Source organism: Ovis aries, chromosome 7, assembly GCF_016772045.2.
Source record: "Ovis aries strain OAR_USU_Benz2616 breed Rambouillet chromosome 7, ARS-UI_Ramb_v3.0, whole genome shotgun sequence".
Lineage (NCBI taxonomy): Eukaryota > Metazoa > Chordata > Mammalia > Artiodactyla > Bovidae > Ovis > Ovis aries.
The window spans coordinates 27812136-27837207 of NC_056060.1; the positions used below are offsets into that span (position 1 = coordinate 27812136).

Below are 25072 nucleotides of genomic sequence, written 5' to 3' on the forward strand. Positions count from 1 at the left end.
CCCTGTATAAATGGTATTGCCGTATATACTTCGACAATCATACCACTGTAAACAATACCAGTATTATCTTTTCCTTTCCAGTTTTCACATCTCATTTCTTACTGCATAGTTAGTCCCAGACCTCTGGTATACATAGGAAAACATGAGTGACTGGGTACTCTTAATCTGGCTTCCTGAAGTTTTACTATGACATGTGAAAAATTGCTGAAAAATTCTTAATGTCCTGAATTTGATTTCCTTCTATTCTAAATTAGCTCAGAGTCTTTTTCTTTTTAAAATGGAGGGTGACTTGAGCTTTATCAGGATACTTTTCTGTTTCATTCTGTATCATTTTGAGATTTTGAGATATGATGCCTTTTCTCCTTTACTGTGTTAGTATGTTAGATATCACTGATAAATTTTCAGATGATATATAATTCTTACATTCTTAGAAGAAACCCTTTTTAGTTACATGGCTTATTTTCATATGTTGTCTAATTAGATTTGCTAATTTTAATTTTACTTTTTAGTCTATCCTCTTATTGATTTTAATTGTATTATAGAAAGTGAACGTGGGCTGTATAATAATATTTAAATGTTTTGGAGCAATTTTCTGTGATCAATTTTAGCAGATACATCATGTGTCTGAAAAGGATGCATGTTGTTTTTGTTGGGTTCTGGGATATAGATAGTAAAGTTTGTTTCTTGTACCAGTCACTTGTGTTTTTATTTGCTTGATGTATAGTTTCTAATAGAAGGGCTCTGCTTATCTCCTATCATTTAATTTATTTTGTCAGTTTTCACTTTATGTATTTTAAGGCTAAGATGTTAGTGACATTCAAGATCATTACTATTCCCAATGCCTTAGTTAAGAAATAAAACATTAGAAATACATTTGCACCCTGCTGTGTGGCTTCTACCTTCCCCTTATGTGAAATTGCTTATTAATCCCATGTAGTTCTTTATACTTAGGTACGAAATCCCTAAATATGTATAATACGATTGTGTGTTTTAAAATTCTAAAAGTGACATCCAACTGTGTTTTTTGGCAACTTTTTTTCTCTCAAAATTATAGTTGCTAAATTAATCTGTGTTGGTATGTATAGTTCCAGGTCATTCATTTTAATGTCTGTATAGTGTCACTTTGGGTGAATATATTGTTCAATATTTATCTGTATTGCTGTATTGGAAATGTAAGTTTCTTCCTATTTTCCAGTACTGGAAATGGGGTTTCCTCAAGTGTGCTGTTAAACATTTGTGTTCATAGTAAACACCCTAGTGGGGTTAAATTTTACAGTAGAATTTCTGGTTTTATTAATGTGTATCTTTCAGCTTAATAGATGTCAAAATGAATTTTAAAGTGATTGTAACAATGAATACTTTCATCAATAGAGTGTGGAATTCTTATTTCTCACCAGTAGTTAGTATTAGCAGTCTTTTTAATATTTTCAAGTTTTTTAGGTGTGAATTGACATCCCGCTGTAGTTTTAATTTGCTTCACCCTGAGGATAGGTTAGATTGTGTGTCTTTCTATATGTATAGTAGTCTTCCATGAATGTATTGTCCATTTTTCTATTGGTGGCTTTTCTTATTTCTTTCTACTTGTTTATTCTAGTACTCGATTGCATGGATGCTCAACTTTTGTTGTCCGTATTTTGCAAACATCTTCTCCAGGAGTGTGGCTTATTTCTTTCTAGTGGCATCTTTTAGCATAAGTAATTTTGGTAATTTTAATGAAACTGAATCTAAAACATGTTTTCCTTAAAAAACAGAAAGTCTTAAGAAATATTTTCAAATTCCAATGTCATAAAGATATCCTAATGTTCTTCCAAAGTATTTTTTCTGTTTTGGTTTCATATTTGGATTTTTTTAAGCCACAGGGATTTATTCTTGTGTATGGTATGAAATATAAATATTTTTCTTAAATTTGGATTTAGAAATAGTCTAGGCTTCCATCACAAATTTCAAAACAGGCTCAGTTCTCACATTTAATTTCCATATCTGCATGTCTCTATTTACAGACTTTGTTTTCTGTACTGTTTTATAGTCTAACTTGTTATTTATGTACCAGGGTCAGAGTTTCTTAATTTTGATTCTTTCTTATCCTTTTTGGTTTCATGCTGCATTTTTAGTTATATAGTATTATCTTTCATTCACAAATTCTTTCCTTGACAGTGCCAGAGTTTATCCCGCTCTTAAACTTTTCAGTTACTACATTTTTCATTTCTGTTATTTCTTGTTTGTTGTTTAATTGCTGAGTTGTGTTCGACTCTTTTTGCGACCCCGTGGACTGTAGCCCACCACGCTCCTCTGTCCATTGGATTTCCTGGGCAAAAGAACACTAGAGTGGTTTGTAATTTCCTTCTCCAGGGGATCTTCCCAACCCAGGGATCAAACCTGCATCTCCTGCATAGGCAGGCAGATTCTTTACCACTAAGCCACTAGGGAAGCCTTCTAAAGGTTGTAGTTACCTATAGTTACTTCTTTTTATATATTCTCTTCTTAATATTGTTTATATTACTTTTCTCATTATTGTTTATATTACTTTTCTCATTGTTGTTTATAATGGTTGTTATGCTTTTACCTTGGTAACAATTCTAAACACTGCTAAAATATTTTAAACATTTATGTTTAAGATTTGTATTAATGTAATTTTCTCTTCCAATTGTTGATTTTGTTGTCTGTCCTGATATTCAGGTTTTGTTTGGTTTGAAGTCTCATGGTATATGGGATGCTTTTTTTAAAAAAAGAAAATTTCCCTTCCCCATGACACTTGTCTGTTTTACAGTTGGCTCACCTGGTCCTTACAAGACTCCCAGACCAGAACCTAGTATAACAATGGTGTTTTGGGGTCCCCAGCCCAAGATGTGGTTGGGACGTTGCAGCTCTAGTCATTCAGAACAGGGATGGATATACTTGAAATCTGGTCTCAATTCTTGTCTATAGCCTCCTATTTTAAGCCCCCAGGCAGCAGTTGACAGCAACTATTAATACTTTTGGATTCTCTTGACCATTTAGGAACACCAGCCCTGTCCCTTTTTCTAAGCCACAAGCCTAGCCCTGATTTCCTGCCCCACAGAGGGCCCTGTTAGCCCAGCTTCTCTGCAGTCACCAAACTCCAGGCCATCATTCCCGTCACTGGAACCTGAGCTCAACCAGCCCAAGCTTCAGCCCCAAAGCAACGCTGTGCTGCTCTAGTCCATTTCTGTTTCTCCAAGGTGTTACCCTGTTTTAGTACTCACCAGTGACTCTTAACTTTCTTGCTTTTTATTTCAGATGTTGTTGTTACACAGGTTAAGTCTGTGCTTAGTCGCTCAGTCATGTCTGACTCTGTGACCCCCATAGACTGCAGCCTGCTAGGCTCTGCTGTCCATGAGGATTAAGGCGGGAACTAAATAACGTGAACCTATGACAACTGAAGTCTATTGGGTCTCTCAACTTTTTGGAATTGTTGTTCAGTCGCTCAGTTGTATCTGACTGTTTGCAATGCCATGGACTGTAGCATGCCAGGCTTTCCTATCCTTCACCGTCTCCTGGAGCCTGCTCAAACTCATGTTCATCAAGTCAGTGATGCCATCCAACCATCTCATCCTCTGTCGTCCCCTTCTCCTCTTGCCTTCAGTCTTTCCCAGCATCAGGGTCTTTTCTAATGAGTCAGTTCTTCGCATCAGGTGGCCAAAGTGTTGGAGTTTCAGCTTCAGCAGTACTTCTAGTGAATATTCAGGACTGATTTCCTTTAGGATTGACTGGTTTGAGCTCCTTGCAGTCCAAGGGGCTCTCAAGAGTCTTCTCCAAACCACAGTTCAAAAGCATCAGTTCTTTGGTGCTCAGCCTTCTTTATGGTCCAGTTCTCACATCCATGCATGACTACCGGAAAAACTATAGCTTTGACTAGATGGACCTTTGTTGGCAAAGTAATGTTTATCTGCTTTTCAATACACTGTCTAGGTTGGTCATAGCTTTTCTTCCAAGGAGCAAGCGTCTTTTAATTTCATGGCTGTAGTCACCATCTGCAGTGATCTTGGAGGCCAAGAAAATGAAGTCTGTTACTGTTTCCATTGTTTCCCCATCTATTTGCCATGAAGTGATGGGACTAGATGCCATGATCTTCGTTTTTTTAATGTTGAGTTTTAAGCCAGTGTTTCCACTTTTCTCTTTCACCTTCATCAAGAGGTTCTTTGGTTCTTCTTCGTTTTTTGCCATAACGGTGGTATCATCTGCACATCTGAGGTTGCTGATCTTTCTCCCTTCAGTCTTGATTCTGGCTTGTGCTTCATCCAGTCCAGCATTTCCTATGATATACTCTGCATACTCTGTAAATTAAATAAGCAGGCTGACAATTTACAGCCTTGACGTACTCCTTTCCCAATTTTGGACCAGCCCATTGTTCCATGTCCGATTCTAACTGTTGCTTCTTGACCTGCATACAAGTTTCTCAGGAGGCAGGTCAGGTGGTCTAGTTTTCTCATCTCTTGAAGAATTTTCCAGTTTGTTGTGATGCACACAGTCACAGACTTTAGAGTAGTCAATGAAGCAGAAGTAGATGTTTTTCTGGAATTCTCTTGCTTTTTCAGTGATCCAGCGGATGTTGGCACTTTTTCATCTCTGGTTCCTCTGCTTTTTCTAAATCCAACTTGAACATCTGGAAGTTCTCGGTTCACATACTGTTGAATCCTTGCTTGGAGACTTTTGATCATTACTTCGGTAGCGAGTGAAATGCCTCTTACGTGTTCTAATTTTTCTCATATAGGTACCATATCCATACTAGTCCATCTTTTATGGCAAAGAAGAATGTTCATTTCACAGTATTAACCCACCTTCATCGCCCCCATCCCCTGACCCCCACCAAATCTTTAAGGCATTATTTGTTAGCAGGTTTCAAGTTTCCATATGAAATATGACTGCCACCTAGTGGTACTCATTGGGTACTTTCAGTTGAATCCTAAGTTTTAGGCTGACAAGTTGGGAGCCTCTGGATTTTTTTTAATGTGTGTGTGTCTTTTAAAACTATAGAGATAGGAAGGGGGAAATAAGGTTTCAGGAGTTTGTGTCCCTGGAGTTCAAAAGAGCTTGATATCTCCATTTTAATAGAACAGAAAATAAGGGTAAGAGAAAAGGGCAAAGTGAAAAGGCAAAATTTCCAAGCATTGGCAACTGGAATTTGAACTGACTGTTTTCCCCTCGGTGAGATGCCTATGGTGCCTGGTACTAAATACCTACCTTGGGAACCCAGGTACTTATCAAAGAAACATAACCATAAATTTACTGACCTTTGTACCTATTTTACATTATCACCCAAAGACATAGAGACACAAGTTGTCTGAGCTCATTTTTTGTTTATGAAAGAATGGAAATGTGTGTGTTCCTCCCCACCATTTATCTTTCCAACCTGAGCCCTCTTCTGTCTACGTTGGTTGGTAAGATTACATTCCAGTTACTCAAAGCTTCCAAAGTGGTATGAGCCTCTAAACGGTAAACTTGGCTGGAAACGTGTTCATCAGGTATTGGCGCAATACTGCTGTGTAACAGACCTTGCTGACATCCAGTAGTTTTCAATAATAAACATTTATTTGCATAGGTATAAAAGTCAAGTGTGGCTCTGCTAAGCTAGTCTGGGCTCTCTCAGGCTGTGCTTAGACTGGGCTTGGCTTGGGACTCTGGCAAGGGTTTAGGTCTGCACCAGCTCTCGCTCTCTGCAACCCAAGCTGAGTCAATAGTGGCTTGTAGGGTGCGTCTTTCTCTTGTGAAATAGCAGGAGTGCCAGAAGCAAGCCAAACTGTGTGCCAGCAAATGCAAATACTCTTTACATCCTGTCAGTTCATGTTCTGCTCACCAGAGCCTGGAGCCCTGGGAAGTATTCTGCATCCCAAGCAGAAAGCGGAGGTGGAAGTGGATGAATATTTGCTGAATGCTACTCCAGTTTTCCACACCTACCTTTAAAATAATTGAATGAAATCAGATGAAGTCATTTACGAAAATAAAGTCTTAATGTATGAATACTGAAATTATAAGTGCTAGAAGTTTCTTAGACATTTCAAAGATGTACACCTTGAGAAGCTTTTTAAGACTGGAAGTGTGTACCGTTTGTTTTCTTTTACCTAATGCTTAGTTCAGGCTGGGCTTATCGAGATACTAAACACATGGATGAAAGAGTTCCCAAGCAAACTGGTGGGATTGAAGAATTGGGTTTTTCTCCCATTTTTTTTACTATTGGCATTTGTATATTTCTGAGAGATACTGGAAAATGATAATTCTAAGGTCATGGAATTTCTGTTGTCAAATCTTGTGTTTTTCGGACATAGGAACTAGTTGTCTCCCTTCTGTGTATATATAGAACAACTTAATTACATAGATCCTTTGATTTACATGACTTCTACATGGCCTTTTGTGGTGTCCCACGGATGAAAGACCAGAAAAAACCAAGGACAGTCTTGGAATGCATGAATCGATAAAGCCAAGGAAGGTCTTAGAATGCAGGAACAGAAAAAAAAAAAAAAAAAAAACAGCCCCTTATTGTCCTTCTCTCCCCCTTGTTGTAACTGTTAAAGAATTTCAGGTGCTCCTGAGCAGTATAACCTGTCTCCCCTTCTGCCCCAGATGGTTTCTGCCTTACTGTTCCCCCACCCAGTATACATGCCTCATCCAATCTGCAAATGACCCGCAAGACCCCAATCCTGCTCCTTGTACCCTGGCTATAAAACTGGACCAAGGACCCCTGTTTGATGTCGGTTCTCCCTTGAGCTGGCCAGCGTTCTAACAGTGTCTCCCACTCTAATAAACTTTATTTTCCTCTCATCCTGTCTCATGTCTGGAAATTCTTTGCCAGCTGACGCGGGGACCATGACACTCTTCCTTTTGAAAGAGGCAGGATGGATCTTCTGCCTGAAATTTGATTCAGTTGCCAAGATGATTTTGCCTCTCTCTCACACACACACGCATGCACAGACACACACGTATGGAAAGCTTTATCACTAGCGTAATGAAACTCTGGGGGAGAGTAGGGCCGGGCCTCTCAAGCTGACTGAGGAATGCCTTGAGAGAGGAAGGGCAGGACAGTGGCATGGAGTTTTATGATGTTCAGGGTTGGGGGCTAGGAGTGGGCTGAGGATTCCTCTCATGGGCAGTGGCTTGTGTGTTCAGATTTCTTGCCAGTCGTAAAAACTTTGTAACCAGAGTGCCAAGATATGGAGCACAGAGGAAGAGGCAGAGGTAAAGCTTAAAAACTGTCAGCAATTAAAGATTAGAAAATGAAGTTAGACTCTTCATTATACTTTTCCAACTACATATGTGATTGTTGATGGCTCACTGATGGAAGGCGTTTTATTGACATTGTGTTGTGTGGACTGGCTGGCAACTGCAGAAGTTGATTTCACCCAACTTTTTCTCTTGACTTCTATTTCTGACGAGTACGGGCAGCCATCCCTGCTCCAAATGGTATCGTTTGTGCGGAGTGCATTGTGGATGGGTGTCTGGTGATAAATGGATGTGGAGGATCTACTCTGCACCCAGACCAGGTGGCACCCTTTGCTTATTAAACATGAGAGCTCCAATTTGACTGTACTTTTATATTAGGGCTAATGATCTGTGACTTTGCCTTCCATGACCAGTACTGTTTTCATTCATGTGAAGAGACAGTTGGAGGAAGTTCCTGCGTTTGTTCATGGATGAGTTTGAATGTTTATCAATCTGTCAGTAACCAGCGTGTTTCCCCAACACGTCATCTAGTATGTGCCAGTGTTACCGACCAGGGTTCCTGGCCTCCTTAAATCAGTAGAAATTGATCAGAAGCCAGATGAGAAATTCAGGCAAGTCTTGACTGGGACACGCGCTACAACACGAGGGAGTGAGAACGAGTGACATGTTCCCTTGCTCTGTCTCTGAGGGGTGCTGAGCTGGCATCTTAAATAGGGTGAGGGTAGGGGTCGACTGGTGGGTCAGGCTGCAGGAGTGGCTCAAGTGGTCTGCCCACCACCTGATGGTTCCTGTTTTGTGCAGGATACATGTACAGGGTCCTGCTTTTATTTCTGACTGTTTCAAAGTGGCAATTGGGTTTTTGGTCTTTTTGTATCTTGTTCATAATTTGCCCCAACTGGGCATGTACGCAGTTATTTTTAGTCCCTTGTAGTTTGTTTGTATTCTGTTGCTTGAGGAGATGTTTGTCCAGGTATAAGCACTGCAGCCCATCTTCCCAGGTGGCTCAGTGGTAAAGAACCCGGCTGACACTGCAGGAATTGCAGGAGACTGGGGTTCAATCCCTGGGTTGGAAAGATCCCCTGGAGGAGGAAATGGCAGCTCACTCCAGCATTCTTGCTGGGATAATCCCAGGGACAGAGAAGCCAGGTGGGCTACAGTCCATGGGGTCACAAAGAGTTGGACATGACTGAGCGACTGAGGATGCATGCCCTCGAGCACTGCACTTGGGAGTCCCAGGTCCCAGCCTCTCCCCAGCTCCTTAATTTGGGGTGTATCCTTAGACTAGTTTTATTATTTTTTAATTTCTTCTTTAACCCAATTGATTTTTTGTTTTCTTTCTGCTTAAATAAAATTAACTTTATATTAAAGCAATGATTCTCAGACTTTAGCATGCCTTATTACTTGAGGAGCTTGTTAAAGTGTTCTCTCAGTTTCTTAATCAGTAGGTCTAGGATAGGCCTAAGAATGATGATTTCTAAGAAGTTGCTTTCTAATTACGGTGCTGGAGAAGACTCTTGAGAGTCCCTTGGACTGTAAGGAAATAATCAATCCTAAAGAAAATCAATCCTGAATATTCATTGTAAGGACTGTTGCTGAAGCTGAAACTTCGATACTTTGGCCACCCAATGCAAAGAGCCAACTCACTGGAAAATACCCTTGGGAAAGATTGTGGGCAGGAGGAGAAGGGGGTGACAGAGGATGAGGTGGTTGGATGGCATCACCGACTCAATGGACGTGAGTTTGAGCTAACTCTGGGAGATAGTGAAGGCCAGGGGGGCCAGGCATGCTGCACTCCATGGGCATTGCTAAGAGTTGGACACGACTTAGTGACTGAACAAGAAGTTCCAGGTGACACTGATGCTGTGGGTCCAGGGACTAAACTGCATCTTCTAACAGTGTCTTACGAATGAGCAGTGCCTTATAGCAGCAATACTCATAATAGCATGGGCTTTATGTGCTAGTTTGACTTTTTTCTAATGCACATGAAATAAGTATTCAGCTGTTGAAGTCCAGCTGTCTGTTACTGAAAATATGACCTCACTGGTGTGTGTGCAAAACCTTGGAACACTGAATAGTCTCCAAATATAATTCAGAGGAAGCATCCTTTCTGGTTAAAACTGAAGATACGTACTTGAACATGTTTCTGAACAATATAAGACAGGGGGCAAAGCCACTGTGAGATACACGCAGTGCACACATTAGAGTCTGTGGGCAGAAACAGAGCTGTGTTTTTCATTTTGGGGGGAAATCAGAAAGTCTCCAATGCCCCAGCTGTGTGCATAATCTAGTTCTGTCTGTGTCGTGTGCGTATGTTGGGGAGGGGCTGAGATATATTGGATGTGTGTGTACAGAGAGTATAAATGAAAACCAGATTTAACCACAAACTGGTGACTGTAGGCTGGGAAGTCCCCAAGGAGACGATGAACGGATCAGTCATGTAACTTGATGGAACCCACCATTGTAACTCACACTGTTTATGTTGACCCCACACTCATCAAACCTCACTGTGATTAAAAAGACCCCTGCCTCTTTTAACAGAGAAGGCAATGGCACCCCACTCCAGTACTCTTGCCTGGAAAATCCCATGGACGGAGGAGCCTGGTGGGCTGCCATCTATGGGGTCGCACAGAGTTGGACACGATTGAAGCGACTTAGCAGCAGCAGCAGCAGCAGCCTCTTTTAAAGAGTTAGGGAAACATTGTCCCAATTTTACAAGTGATTCTTGAAATTGGGTAATGCCAACAACCTTTAAGTTCTCAGGCATTTGGAATTTTGTTTATACCTGATGCTTACCCAACCATAAGAACAATAGTAACTCACAAATAAACAAAATAAGCAAACAAAACTCTGTTAAGGAAATAAAACAGGTTCTTTGGGCTTGAATGCCATCATTGGTACTGACTAGCATGTGGTCTAAGGGTGGTTGTTCAACCGTTCACCTCAGCCCCTCCATCTGTAAAATGGGTATTGATATGGTAAGATCTGCCTTGTAAGTGTGATGTGAGGATGGCATGAATTAACCTATGTAAAGTGCTTAGAACAGTTCTTGAGAAATAGCACTCAATAATGTCACCTGTACTTGTGTATAATGTATGTGATTAAGAGAAACTCATTCAGTCAGTGATAAACTGTAGTAGTGGCTACTATCTCCATGTTAGAGAGGTCATCTTTAAATTTGTTCTTGGTGAGTTGAAGAATACACTCCTGTGATGGTACCTGCAGAAAGTACATTTTGTGGTTGGGAACTGATCAAAAAGAAAAGTCTGTATAGTAAAAGGGGTTACTACCAATTAGACAAAGTACTTGACTAGAAAAATCTCTGTTTTTATGGACGGAAGTTCTTATCTCCTCCCAAAATGTTCAATCCTGCAAGTCAGGATCCTTTTCCTGTCTTTCCATATCATGTATTATTTCCCTAAAAGACGTTATTCAAACTGCTGCTTTTGTGGGCTAGACTATTTCAATCCATTTGTTAATTTCCATTGACGCTAATGAGGCTTCAGAGAAGTCTACCGTTTTCAAGCCCTGATAGTTAGAACCTCTATTCCTCTATTTCACATATTGATTAGAGTCCCAAAGCTACTGAATTTCAGGGTCAAGTTCTCTTTTTAAGAAACAAAAACATCCTTTGTGTTGCACAGAGACCACTGCCTCCCTATTGTCACCTCCAAGAGACAGGGAAGATTTGCCTTGGTCTTCTCCAAGGTATTTGCAAACCCAAAAAATGTGGAAGGAGGGGACTGCCACCAACAGGGCACAGTTGAAAACCACCAACCGTAATTCATTATTCTGTAACCTTTATACTTTCTTAACATTCTCTTATGAACCCTCAAAGGGAGTATTCCACAAGCAAGGGTGTTAACTTCCTCCTTCTGTGTGCTGCCCGCTTATTATATTTTATCATCTTTGTCACGAATGGGGATGTATTTTCTTGCCACCTGTCACACTGGGACTGTTGACACAAAACTGTGTTTGATGAGGAGATGAATCAAGATTTACTGGGTGTTAGCTTTGCAGTGATCTTCATCAGTCTGTTGATTAGTCAGAACTATATGTCACGCCCTTCCAGGTACAGTTTACCAAAAAAGAATAATTTCAAAATATATTCTACATAGGTTCTCTTTAGGATGTAAATAGATATTATTCCCAAGGGGCATCAGTATTAAAAGAAGGTTGCTTTGACTAAGCTTCCTTTGCCTACTTTGTGGAGACTTGGAATTGATTCAGGTTTAAATGTTGACCATCACTTTGGTTAGGGCTCAACACTTACACAAAACTCACACTTAACTAAATTGTTCTTATTTGATCCACCTAGAAGACTCTTTTAGGGGCTTCCCAGATAGTTCAGTGGTTAAGAGTCTGCCTGCCAGTGCAGGAGACATGGGCTTGATCCCTGGGTGTGGAAGATCCTCTGGAGAAGGAAGTGGCAACCCACTCCAGTATTCTTGTCTGGGAAATCCCATGGAGAGTGGAGCCTGGCCAACTACAGTCTGTGGGGTCACAAAGAATTGGACACGACTTAGCAACCCAACAACAACTGACTTATACCTATATGATATTCTTTTTTATGACATGGTGTTGTTGTTCAGTTGCTCAGTCATGTCCAGCTCTTGGCGACCCCATGGACAGCAATATGCCAGGCTTCCCTGTCCTTCACCATCTCCTGGAGCTTGCTCAAACTCATGTCCATTGAGTCAGTGATGCCATCCAACCATCTCATCCTCAGTCGTTCCCTTCTCCTCCTGTCCTCAATCTTTCCCAGCATCAGGGTCTTTTCAAATGAGTCAGTTCTTTGCAGCAGGTGCCAAAGTATTGGAGCTTCAGCATCAGTCCTTCTAATGAATATTCAGGATTGATCTCCTTTAGAATTGACCGGTTTGATCTCCTTGCAGTCCAAGAAACTCTCAAGAGTCTTCTTCAACACCACAGTTGAAAAGCATCAATTCTTCAGCGCTCAGCCTTCTTTATGATCCAACTCCCACATCCATACATGACGACTGGAAAAACCATAGCTTTGACTAGACGGACTTTTGTTCACAAAGTGATGTCTCTGCTTTTTAAAATTCTTTTTATGGCATGTGAAGAAGCTAATAAATATAATCTTAGCAATCTTTTTCTTATACTTTAATGCTAGGTATACATAAAGAAAATGATATAAAAGACATAGAAGCTAGTGCTAGTGCTAAGTCACTTCAGTCTTGTCAGACTCTTTGTGAGTCTATGGACCATAGCCTGCTAGGCTCCTCTGTCCATGAATTCTCCAGGCAAGAATACTGGCATGAGTTGCTGTTCCCTTTTCCAGGGGATCTTCTCCACCCAGGGACTGAGCCTGCATCTTAACATCTCCTGCATTGGCAGGTGGGTTCTTTACCACTAAAGCCACCTTGGAATCCCCATGGAGGCTAAAGAAGATATTTTCATTGAAAGGCCTTCTCCCCTCATATCGCATCTCAGCATCTCTTCTCCTGGATGGCACCATTATCCTGATTTTGTTAACATTGTTTGCTTTTATTGTATAGTCTTTCATTTGTGAACCTAGATATAGAATTTTGGGATAAGGAGGTATGGATATCTTCAACTTTATTAGAAATTGTTGAACATTTTCCATAATGATGGTACCAATTTGCATTCCTACTGCAAGGGCTTGAGGGCTTCCATTGCTCCACATCCTCACCAGCAGTCAGTTCTGTCTAACTTTCTTACTGATTGCTAAATGAGAATAGGCACATATAATGTATCTGATAGATAGAGTGCCTGATGAACTATGGACGGAGGTTCGTGACATTGTACAGGAGACAGGGATCAAGACCATCCCCATGGAAAAGAAATGCAAAAAAGCAAAATGGCTCTCTGAGGAGGCCTCACAAATAGCTGTGAAAAGAAAAGAAGTGAAAAGCAAAAGGGAAAAGGAAAGATATAAGCATCTGAATGCAGAGTTCCAAAGAATAGCAAGGAGAGATAAGAAAGCCAGCCTCAGCAATCAGTGCAAAGAAATAGAGGAAAACAACAGAATGGGAAAGACTAGAGGTCTCTTCAAGAAAATTAAAGATGCCAAAGGAACATTTCATGCAAAGATGGGCTTGATAAAGAACAGAAATGGTATGGACCTAACAGAAGCAGAAGATATTAAGAAGAGATGGCAAGAATACACAGGAGAACTGTACAAAAAAGATCTTCATGACCCAGATAATCAGGATGGTTTGATCACTCACCTAGAGCCAGACATCCTGGAATGTGAAGTCAAGTGGGCCTTAGAAAGCATCACTACGAACAAAGCTAGTGGAGGTGATGGAATTCCAGTGGAGCTATTTCAAATCCTGAAAGATGATGCTGTGAAAGTGCTGCACTCAAATTTGCCAGCAAATTTGGAAAACTCAGCAATGGCCACAGGACGGGAAAAGGTCAGTTTTCATTCCAATCCCAAAGAAAGGCAATGCCAAAGAATGCTCAAACTACTACGCAGTTGCACTCATCTCACATGCTAGTAAAGGAATGCTCAAAATTCTCCAAGCCAGGCTTCAGCAGTACATGAACCGTGAACTTCCAGATGTTCAAGCTGGTTTTAGGAAAGGCAGAGGAACCAGAGATCAAATTGGCAACATCCTCTGGATCATGGAAAAAGCAAGAGAGTTACAGAAAAACATCTATTTCTGCTTTATTGACTATGCCAAAGCCTTTGACTGTGTGGATCACAATAAACTGTGGAAAATTCTGAAAGAGATGGGAATACCATCTCCTGACCTGCCTCTTGAGAAACCTTTATGCAGGTCAGGAAGCAACAGTTCGAACTGGACATGGAACAACAGACTGGTTCCAAATAGGAAAAGGAGTACGTCAAGGCTGTATATTGTCACCCTGCTCATTTAACTTCAATGCAGAGTACATCATGAGAAACACTGGGCTGGAAGAAGCACAAGCTGGAATCAAGATTGCCGGGAGAAATATCAATAACCTCAAATATGCAGATGACACCACCCTTATGGCAGAAAGTGAAGAGGAACTAAAAAGCCTCTTGATGAAAGTGAAAGAGAAGAGTGAAAAAGTTGGCTTAAAGCTCAACGTTCAGAAAACGAAGATCATGGCATCTGGTCCCATCACTTCATGGCAAATAGATGGGGAAACAGTGGAAACAGTGTCAGAATTTATTTTGGGGGGCTCCGAAATCACTGCAGATGGTGACTGCAGCCATGAAATTAAAAGATGCTTACCCCTTGGAAGGAAAGTTATGACCAACCTAGATAGCATATTAAAAAGCAGAGATATTACTTTGCCAACAAAGGTCTGTCTAGTCAAGGCTATGGTTTTTCCAGTAGTCATGTATGGGTGTGAGCGTTAGACTGTGAAGAAAGCTGAGTGCTGAAGAATTGATGCTTTTGAACTGTGGTGTTGGAGAAGACTCTTGAGAGTCCCTTGGACTGCAAGGAGATCCAACCAGTCCATCCTAAAGGAGATCAGTCCTGGGTGTTCATTGGAAGGACTGATGTTGAAGCTGAAACTCCAATACTTTGGCCACCTCATGCAAATAGCTGACTCATTTGAAAAGACCCTGATGCTGGGAGGGATTGGGGTCAGGAGGAGAAGGGGACGACAGAGGATGAGATGGCTGGATGGCATCATGGACTCAATGGACATGAGTTTGAGTGAACTCCAGGAGTTGGTGATGGACAGGGAGGCCTGGCGTGCTGTGAATCATGGGATTGCAAAGAGTCAGATACAACTGAGCAACTGAAATGAACTGATCTTTACACTATGGAGTCATCCAAAACATGATTTGCTTACTTTCCATGTCTTTCTTTGTAATACATTTAAATACAGTGTTTCTATTTCCTCATATGAAGTCTTGCATTTTTCGGTTAGGTTCTTTTTAAGTACTTTATATTTTTAGAGGTACTTGTAAATGTCAAGTTTTTTTCTTTAAACTGTTAGTGATATCAAGATTTTTGTATTCTGATTTTACATCCATCAATTCTACTAATCTCATGTATTCTAATATTTTACCTGTAGAATCTTTTGGATTTTTAAAATATACAATCACAGTGAATAATGAGTTTATGTCTCCTTTTTATATGTGTGTGTGTGTGTGCGCGCACGTGTTTTTCTTTTTTTCTTGTCCTACTGCATCTGCTGGTACCCTTAGGAAAACAACGAACAGAAGTGGTAGTAACGAGTATTCCTGTGTTATGGTGACTCTCCTAGGGAAGCATTCAGAAATTAAATATTTGTAAGTTTTAAAGAATTTTAATGTACTATAGAGTTAGCACTTTTCTTTTTCGTATAAGAATTCTGATTCTGAGTTTTAACCTGATGTGTAGATTCATGTAACCACCACCATAATCACGACCGAGAATAGTCACCCTCAAAATTCCTTTGCTTGCAGCTCCGTTGTAGTCACACATTCCCCTGTGTTCTGACTTCTGGCCACTGCTGCTCTGATCTGTTCTTCATCTGTGTGGTTTTGCCTTTTTCAGAATGTTGTATGAAATGAAACAACAGTTAACCTCTGAGGCTGACTTCCTTTACTCTGCATAAGAATATTTGTCTTTGTTGATGCATTGTTACTATTGTTGAGTAGTATTGAATTCTGTGGACATGCTGCAGTTTATGTATATATTAACCAGATGAATTTGCACGTTTTTTATCTATGCACGTTTAGCTATGCACGTTTTTTGCTTCTTTGGATAATGGAGATCATGCACCTACATCATAGGGTTATTGTAGGGATGAAATGAATTAATCGCTATGAAATACTTAGATAATTCCTGATGTATAGTACGTGCTCAGTAAATACAATCTGTTATTACTGTCCACATTATTAGTAAAGATTTTGAAGTAGAAAAGAACTTGACAAGTTCAGCGACTAGGAAGAGAGCCAACGTGCCTGGTGTGTAATGAGAGGGGAAAGTGGCATGTAGAAGGTGTGTAGGAGCAGGGTCAGACCTTATGGGCTACAGCCTGGAGTTTTTATTTTAGTCCAAATACAGTGGAAAGCACAGGGCTGAGACGTGATCTGGTTCATGACTTTAGTAGATCATTTAGGCTGTGATGAGGAGAATGAGTTATGGAGGTGGTGGGAGTGAAAGCAGGTTACCGTGGTAGGTCCAGAGAAAAGACGGTGGTGGCTTAGACCACAGTGGTGCTTATGGGGTTGGTGAGAAGTGGTTTGATTGAAGGTAGGGTTTGGAGGTATAGCCCACGGAACTTGCTGAGGGATTGTAGTTCAGTGGAACACATTCTGCTTCAGAGTAGTGGTGTGGCTAGTGGCTAGTCTAAATTATCAACAGCAACAGTGTTTTTTCTTACGGCTTTCCTGAAGATTTTCCTCATCCATTAAAAAAAAATACATTGGAATATAGTTGATTTACAATGTTGTGTTAGTTCTGCTGTACAGCAAAGTGAATCAGTTATGCGTATGCACATATATCGACTCTTTCTTAGATTATTTTCCCTCACCAGTCATTACAGAGTATTGAGAAGAGTCCCCTGTACTATACAACAGGTTCTTATTAGTTATCTATTTTACGTATAGTAGTGTGTCATCTACTTTTGAATTGAAACTTAAATTTTCTTGCCCGATTTCTGGAATCCACCTGAAGAAATAGCCTGCCTTTTCAAACACTTTTACATGACATCTGATTTCTTTCTTACTCATAATCACAGTCTCAAACACATTTGTAAAAAAAAATAAAGAATAAAAACGGAAACTTATCCCACGACAGTGTTTTCTCTGAGTGTTTTTCTTTGTGGTTCTCTACAGCCTGTGCGGTGCTGTGACCCCACATTCTAAGTCGTCCTGCTGGAAGGAAATTTGATTCACCAGTGGGATGGTAGTTTTAGTGGTTGGCAGGAGTTCCTGTGTACACTTGGGACTGACTGTTGGAATAAACATTATTAGACTCAGACTAAAATTGGACCAGAAATTTATTTTCATCCTCCTTTCAACCTCAACTCACCCTCGAGTCTCTCATCCACATGACAAATGGTCTTGACTTTTTGAAGTGATCTTAAAGATTAAAGTCAGCCCTGGGTGCTGGCTTATTAGTCTTGCATTCAAATGGAGATTTTTTTTTTTTTTTTGGAAACAGTTAAAAATAGAGTTCTCTGATCTCACATGGAGACATTTTCTTTTATTTCCTGTGTGTCTCCTCTTAACATTACTATATTTGTTCTCTATGGGTCTTTAGCTTCCAACTCCTTCTTAAGACAAACACCTGATCAGTCTTTATCTGGAACACTCATTATGTCCTTTAAAAAAAAAAAACAAACTCCATCCTATCTGCTTAATTTTGGACATCTCATATTTCAGGATTTGCTAAATCGGGGGGAAATCTCCCTTCTATCTTGAGTTTCTAGTTGTGTTTTGCCCCAGTTTTTATCATCTTTTGCCAGGTTAATGTCCAACTATGAGTATTTATTTACTCAGTTGACTGGTAGGAGGGCTTATGGAATCTTACTCATTAGAATTTTGTGCATAATTTTGTGCTTCTTTGTAATTGACTTCTTTTGTGATCTTACAGAATACCAAGCTGCTATTTTACACTTGAAGAGGGAGCACAAAGAAGAAATTGAAAACCTGCAGGTATATTTCTTTGATTCTACTGAACTTGTTATTTGAGACTGATGCTTGGTTTTCTCATGTGTTGAAGTAAACACTCTGCTTTTTTGACACATTTACCCAGACAGCATCTCCACTTTGTACCTGCCACCAAGTCTTGAGTTTATCCTGGGGATGAAAGTCTTGAATGCCATTTTTAGTAGAATTGATTTCCTATTAAAAAAAAATACCACAAATGCATTTGGGGAAAGATTTGATTGGAGAAAATGATGGTTTTATTTGGAATGCAGGGAAGAAGGTTGAGTATTTAGACTTTCATTGTAAATAAGAAAGCTCTGAAATATTGTTTCCTATGCACATTGCAAATTATTTTGTTGGGCGTCTTCCCAGCCTTGTGTTCGTTTCTGTGTGTTGCTTAGACATGTCTGCAATGTGATGTCAGGCAGTTTAAGGCAGTTAAGGAAGTGGTCCTAGTAGGAGAAAGAATGGTGCTGGATCAGCCATTCCATATCCCCAGAGAGCGCTTGGACGCTGCTAACTTGATCTCCTTTGTGAAGTCCAGAAAGTCTGAGGGATCGTTTCCTTTGTCCCACTAATTATCATTCCCTTATGTTTGGTATTTACTTGCTGGGCCTGTAACAGGAAGTTTCACAGTCATAATTTCACATAACTAAATATTGAATCAGGCACTGATTCCAGTTTACTGATAACTGGGGTTGACCCCATATCTCAGGAGAGAGAACATTAGTGAAATTGAAATCAGACTTGGTAACTGTATAGTGCTAGGTCATTACATGCTAATTCAGTGAGTTTGTGGATCAAATATTCTTTCCATTAGGTGATAGTATACTTTTTTAAATAACTGAGAAATAACTGAGATTGTATATTTGATTTTATACGAAACTACTGCAGGTAGCAAAAAGATCACTTAATAAGTCGTGTGTGTGTTAGCCACTCAATCATGTCCGACTCTTTGCAACCCCATGGACTGTAGCCTGCCAGGCTCCCCATCTATGGAATTTCCCAGGCAAGAACACTGGAGTGGGGTTGCCATTTCCTACTCCAGGGGATCTTCCCAACCCAGGGATCAAACCTGAGTCTCCTGAATTACAGACAGATTCTTTGCGGTCTGAGCTACCAGGGCAGCCTTATGGGGTATGAATTCAGGCCACCCCTGAACAGCTTGGTTTAAATAGTCTGGGGGAGGGAATAAGTCCATTTCACAAAGAAACAAAAAAGTGGAAAAGTACCTCTGACTCCTAGGGGACAAAGATGGGGGAGGGAGGGGAGGGGGGGGCCCTTATCTCCTTTGTTGCAAAATGCTCTACAGAGACCTTGCTTTCCCCCTTTGTTCTGATGTGTAAAAGATCGCCAGCTGTCTCAGAGAAGCTGCAGTGGGAATATATTAAAGAAGCAGATTGCTGAAGAGGGTGGTACAGAAGTGAGTCCGTGAGCAGAAGCACTCTATAACAGCTCAGCCCTAAGAATGAACACAACCTTCCCCAAGTTATAGATCAGCCCTGGGAGTACTTTGACAGCTAATAATATTCACAGGGACCTCAGGTACTTGCAATCTGGGGGCTCTTCCTTTGTGCCAGGCATTTTTCTAGGCATGTTACATATATTATTTCATGTCTTTTCATCTCCCTCCACAAAAAAAGTCTCATGATCTTACATCTCAAGGTAGGAGAAGTTTTGAGAAGGGGAAGGATGAATAAGTGGAAAGGAAAAAAAGTATATTGTAATCGTGATCTCCATTTAAAATAAAGGTTAGACCAAGGTATGCTTAACAATAGTAAACGTGAAAAAATGTTCCTAGTTATACTTTAAGCTTTCTTTAAGTATATCTGAAATAATTATCTGTTCTTTTAATATGTCCCATTTTTTTTTCAATTTATTTTTCATTGAAGGAAATTGCTTTACAATATTGTGTTGGTTTCTGCCATACATCAACATGAATCAGCCATAGGTATACACGTTTCCCCTCCCTTGTGAACCTCCCTCCCCATCCCGCCCAGCTAGGTTGTCACAGAGCCCTAGTTCGAGTTCCCTGAGTCATACAGCAAATTCCCTCTGGCTGTCTCTTTTATACATGATAGTGTATATGGAAACTGGCAACTCTTACTCCTCATCTGACCCAGAGACGTGTCTTGTTGGCAAATAGAACATTTTAAAGACTGAGTTAGAAATAGTTTAAAGTAGGGAGAGATTTCTAGCTGCGTCTACAAAAGCAGTTGGAAAAACTGGTAATGGTGTACTTATTTTCCTGTCTGACTTGAACCTGCTGGGGTTGAGGAACAGACAGTGCTTCCACTAGGACAGATGGTTTCTAGTTTGCCGCTGTCCCCATTCTGGGCCATTTCCCCTGCCTGGTTCCTTTCACCCCAGGGAGATGCAGAAAATAACTACATGTATAGCAGCATAGACCAAGTCAGAAAAGATGCAAGTTCATAAATCTATAACCCCATTTGGCTGTACTTGTGGGCACTTGCTGAACATCATTCCCACCTGTTTTATTCCACTAAGTGACAAAGTCACGTCTGTTGTCACGGGACTGGTAGAAGACAACTGGTGAGCAGCTCTTTTGTTGCTCATTTCTTTATATGGATTTCAACTGGCAGCCTTCACGGCCTCTTCGATTTTCTTTCTCTGCTTACAGGTCACAGAGAAGTCAGATTTGTTTCAGGACCTCTTCAAAACACCTTTCTAGAGTAAGAAAGAGTCTGTGCTTAAGTACATAGGGAAAGTGATTCATTCTGTCACCATATGTAAGAATTGATATGTGTCATATTTAGTTTTTTGAGATGTTTTCATAGACTTAAAAAAAAAAGAAAAATGGCCTGACTCAGCAAGTGGAGAGCCTGATGTCAGCTTGCTATTCTGTTTTTGACTGTAAATTCGTAGGAAGTCATTTAATTGTTAAATTCCCCCACCTACAAAATAGAATCCTTTTTGATTGGAAGTTGGAACTTTTAGCCCAGAGTCTCAAGGCTTATAAAAGTGGGGAGTTTTTATCTCAGACATGCTCTGTCACCCACATTTGTGGAAGGCTATGATCTAGAAGGGGCTTGGTCCTGGGACTGGCTTTTCAAAATGTGTAGCAACTCAGATACATATCCTTCCTGTAATTCAAAAGCAGAACGTTATTGATGACTTGAATGAATTCATTTCCAAATTGCATCAATTTATATATACCTTTTACCCAAAGCCCTTGACTCACTTTTCTACTCAAATTTCCAGTAGGAGAGTTGTGGCAGGTCCAGCATTTTCCATGGCTTAGCTATCTCATTTATACTAAAACCAGCAAAATTCTTAAATTTTGTTCAAATATACCCTTCACTTAGCAAACTTTGCCCTAAGAGTTATTTGATCACTAAATGATATTTAGCATCATCTAGTTCATTTTTCAGTTCTGAATAAGTCTGTGTTACTGATTTTATTTTTGAAAGAGTGGCACCTTTACAGATATTTATTTGAGAAAACTTTGCCTGTGGTAGCCATTGTATAACAAGTTCATGATTTATGTAGAAACATGATTCACACCTGCCCTTTCAAGGCATGTGATAAAGCTAATTCTCCCATGGTGTAAATAAAGATTTTTTGCTTTGAAATTGTCTAGGAACACGGTTTGAAAATCATCATCACAGCTCTTGTACAAAATCTTATATAGTTGGTTTTTGTCTTATTGTAGTCAGAGAACCAGCTGTGATGATATTTAATGCATGATGAGAGTATGAAAGAATTCAGGTTTTTGAGTTAGGATTCAGTTCAGCTCCTTGCACTGTGCCATTAGGAAAGTAATCAACTTCTCTGGCATTTGGTTTTCTCAGTTTCAGCATTTGTTCAATAATAATCATATTGATGCCCAAATAACAAGTATTGGAGAAGATGCGGAGAAAATAGAACCCTCCTACACTGTTGGTAGGAATGTGAACCGATGCAGCTACTATGGAGAACAATATGGAGGTTTCTCAAAAAACTACAATAGAGCTACTATATGAGATAGCAGTTCCACTCCTGGGTGTATACCTGAAAAAAACAAAAACACTTAATTTGAAAGCTATATGCATCTCAATGTTCATAGCAGCATTATTCACAATTACCAAGATATGGATGAACCCTAACTGTTCATCAACAGGTGAATGGATAAATATGTAAATAAGCTACAAGGATATATAGTACCATGCAAGGAACATAGCCAATACTTTATAATAACTCTAGATGGAATATAACTTTTAAAAATTGTGAACCACTGTGTTGTACACCTATAACAGAATATTGTACATCAACTGTAGCTCAGTTTTAAAAAATGTAGTCATTTTGATGATGTCTCCATTCTAGGATTGTTCAATATGACATATACCCGATTATGAACACATGTTCAGTAAATACCATTTCTCATTCATTTCGCTCTGCTCAAGTCTCCTTGTAATTAGGCAGCTTGAGTTTAGAGCAGTCCTCAGGTCCTTTTGATTGAGGACTTCTTTGGGACTTTGACATTCTTTCCATGGTCTTCCAGCTGTCCACTAGCCTCTGTGCTCTATATCAGGGGGTCTAAACAGGCTTTCCCAGAGGTCATTATGCTGAACAGTGAGCCTCCAAAATGCTCCTTGACAAAAATATTTCATGGTCTAATAAGTTTGAGAAATATCCTGTTCCCCTGTTAGAGCATTACCGTGAATAGAGAGGAGCAGAGGGAGGGAGGGAAGAAGGGGGGGCTCTATAGCTTGTTTCTCACATTCTTTTCTTCCTCCTAGTAACCGATGTTTCTGGATACTTCTCTGTGTTGATCTGTATAATCTTATCTCAGTGTGCAATCTACTTTCTTAGTCTTGAGTTCTTTGAGTGATGTTATTACCCTTTTCGTGCCACCAAGGTCCTGCTTATTAATCTGATTGTAGGTACCTGGGGGGAGCAGTTTTTTTCTCTGTTTGTGAAAGTACCTAGTAAAGTTCTTGGCACATAGATGATGCACAAGTATTTTTTAAAATAACCTATGATTGAAAAACAAGTAGTGACTAAAATGTAATCAAATCCCCCCTGTATGCCAACCTTTGTTCTATGCATTTGGTACTAGTATTAGAAAGAGTAAGTGTAGAAATATAAACAAAGATTTGTCCCTATTTTCAGATTTTGCAACCTGAGGCTTTCAGAGTCTGTGAATTGTCAGAAATCCTAGATTAGTATGTGTGTGTGTGCTGGGTCTCTCAGTCGTGACCAGTTATTTGCAACCCAGTGGACTGTAGCCCCACTAGGCTCCTCTGTCCATGGGATTATCCCAGCAGGAATATTGGAGTAGGTTGCCAGGGAGCCTGAATTTGAATCCATCTAGATCTGTCTAACTTTGAAGCCAATGTTTTTCAATTAATCAATGCAACATTAATGGAAAGAACATTGGATCTAGAAATACAAGGTCTGGAGTGTGGTCTCACTTTGGGGACAATGAACTGTGTGACCTTCAGACAGTTTTTTTGAATCATTTTTCTAATTTACAAAATGAAGAACCAGGCCGTATATTAATAGCAGCTTTGGATTTTATCACTGGTCCAACCACACTTTAAAAGATAAATTCAGTTTGTCCACCACATTGTCCTTTCAGCCTTCAGTTCAGTTCAGTTCAGTCGCTCAGTCTTGTTCGACTCTTTGCAACCCCATGAATCGCAGCACGCCTTAGGGTTACCTAACTCAGCATCTGTAAACCCTGTGTTTTATACCTCTCCTTATTTTCCTCCTCCTTCTGGAGGTTCCCCTTTCTAACCAGGGGTGTTTCTTCTCAGCTCTCCTTGCTTCCTTGGGACACTGTCTTCTGTCCTCCCAGTGCTGATTAGGATGCCTGACTCAGTGAGGGAGCATAGCTCTCAGAATGGTAAATGCAGCTTCCATAGGAGGGCCAGCTCTGCTTTCTGACGGGAGGGAAGCATAAAGATGGGTAGGACTTCTTTGGCTCTCTACTTCCTCAATTTTGTAAGTGGAGCGGGGAAAAAAATGCATGCCCCATATCTGGCTTTTGAGGAGCTTGGATAATGTAAAAATCCTGTTTTTGACCAGCACTTTCAGCAGTGCAGAAGTAAGTGCCTTAGGAATGACATGTTGTTTTATCAGTTTGTAACTAATGCTCTTTGAGTTGTGAGATGGAAGAAAACTAGCCAACAGTCACATTTCCTTTACGGGAACCTTTTCCATTTACCCCATTCATCACAGCCACGGTCCTCACTGAGGGGAAGCTTGACTGAAAACTGGCCTCTAGCAGGCCCCTGCTCATTGTGCAATGCAGGCGCATTTCTAACATGGTAACTCCTACTGTGAAATGATCCAGGGATGGGTGCCAAACTGGAAATTAACTTACGTTGTACCTGTGGGCCCCCAGAGAACTAAATGGTATGTTGACCTCCACTAAGAGAAGCTTGTAGATGTCCTTACTTTCCTCTCTCTAACCCACCCCACTGGTCCATTTCTAATAGTAAACACATTGCTGTTGAAACAAAATTGAGTACAAACTACACTTGAGCTGATACAGCTAAGTTTACAAAGACATGCACACCCTGATCCTAGCCCATTTGTTATGTTCTTTACTATCAACATAACACATTTAAATCTGTTAATTCCTGGCGAATACTTTGAGGGAAGGGAAATAATTTGTAGATTGATAAACAAAACTTTTGCAAATATGAAATATTTCATTAAACCCTTATGGCATTCCCCTAAGTGCTGATATTTCATTACTGAGATGCCAGGAAAGATGAGAGAGTGTTGGGAAATATCTTAATTTATTGTTTCATTGTGTGCATATAGTATAATGTTAGGAGTTTAGTGGATTTGCTGGTTTGCCCCTGGTGATGTGCCTTGTAGACTCCCTGGCTACATAGAAGCACGCAAGTAACTTTGGGACTGAACTTCGATGAAAAACAAAAAGTGATTAATTCCTTGGCTGACTTAGCTCAGGAGCCCTTTGTCTCAGCCTTCAAGATGCTGTCTCGCCCCATATAATTCCACTATTTTTGAAGTTGCATTTGCTGATAGAGGGAAGCTGGTTGGAGAATGAAGACTGTGTGCTCTACTTGAATTCGTATCATTGTTTGCCTCCTTCAGGCACCATCGGCTCCAAACATCCCCACTGTGTCTTTTTTTTTTTTAAATTGAAGCATAGTAGATTTGCAGTGTTGTATACGAGCTCTGCTGCACAGCAGAGTAGTATTTTAAAATATTGTTTTCCTTCAGGGTTTATCCCAGAAGATTGTATATAGTTCCCTGTGCTATACAGTATGACCTTGTTATTTATCCATTCTAAATGTAATTGTTTGCATCTACCAACCCCAAATTCCCAGTCCATCCCTCTTCTCACCACCC

The 25072-nt window shown here is 40.2% G+C and overlaps 1 protein-coding gene across 4 annotated transcripts in view; it reads left to right on the forward strand.

Annotated features, from left to right (window-relative positions):
• The window catches only part of FMN1 (formin 1), a 488195-nt gene that overhangs the window by 201318 nt on the left and 261805 nt on the right, over window positions 1-25072 (forward strand). For all 4 annotated transcript variants that reach the window (XM_060419038.1, XM_042252230.2, XM_004010422.5 and 1 more), the window contains one exon: window positions 17688-17749. In XM_060419038.1, coding sequence (XP_060275021.1) covers window positions 17688-17749 — 62 coding nt within the window. The remainder of the gene's footprint in view (window positions 1-17687; window positions 17750-25072) is intronic.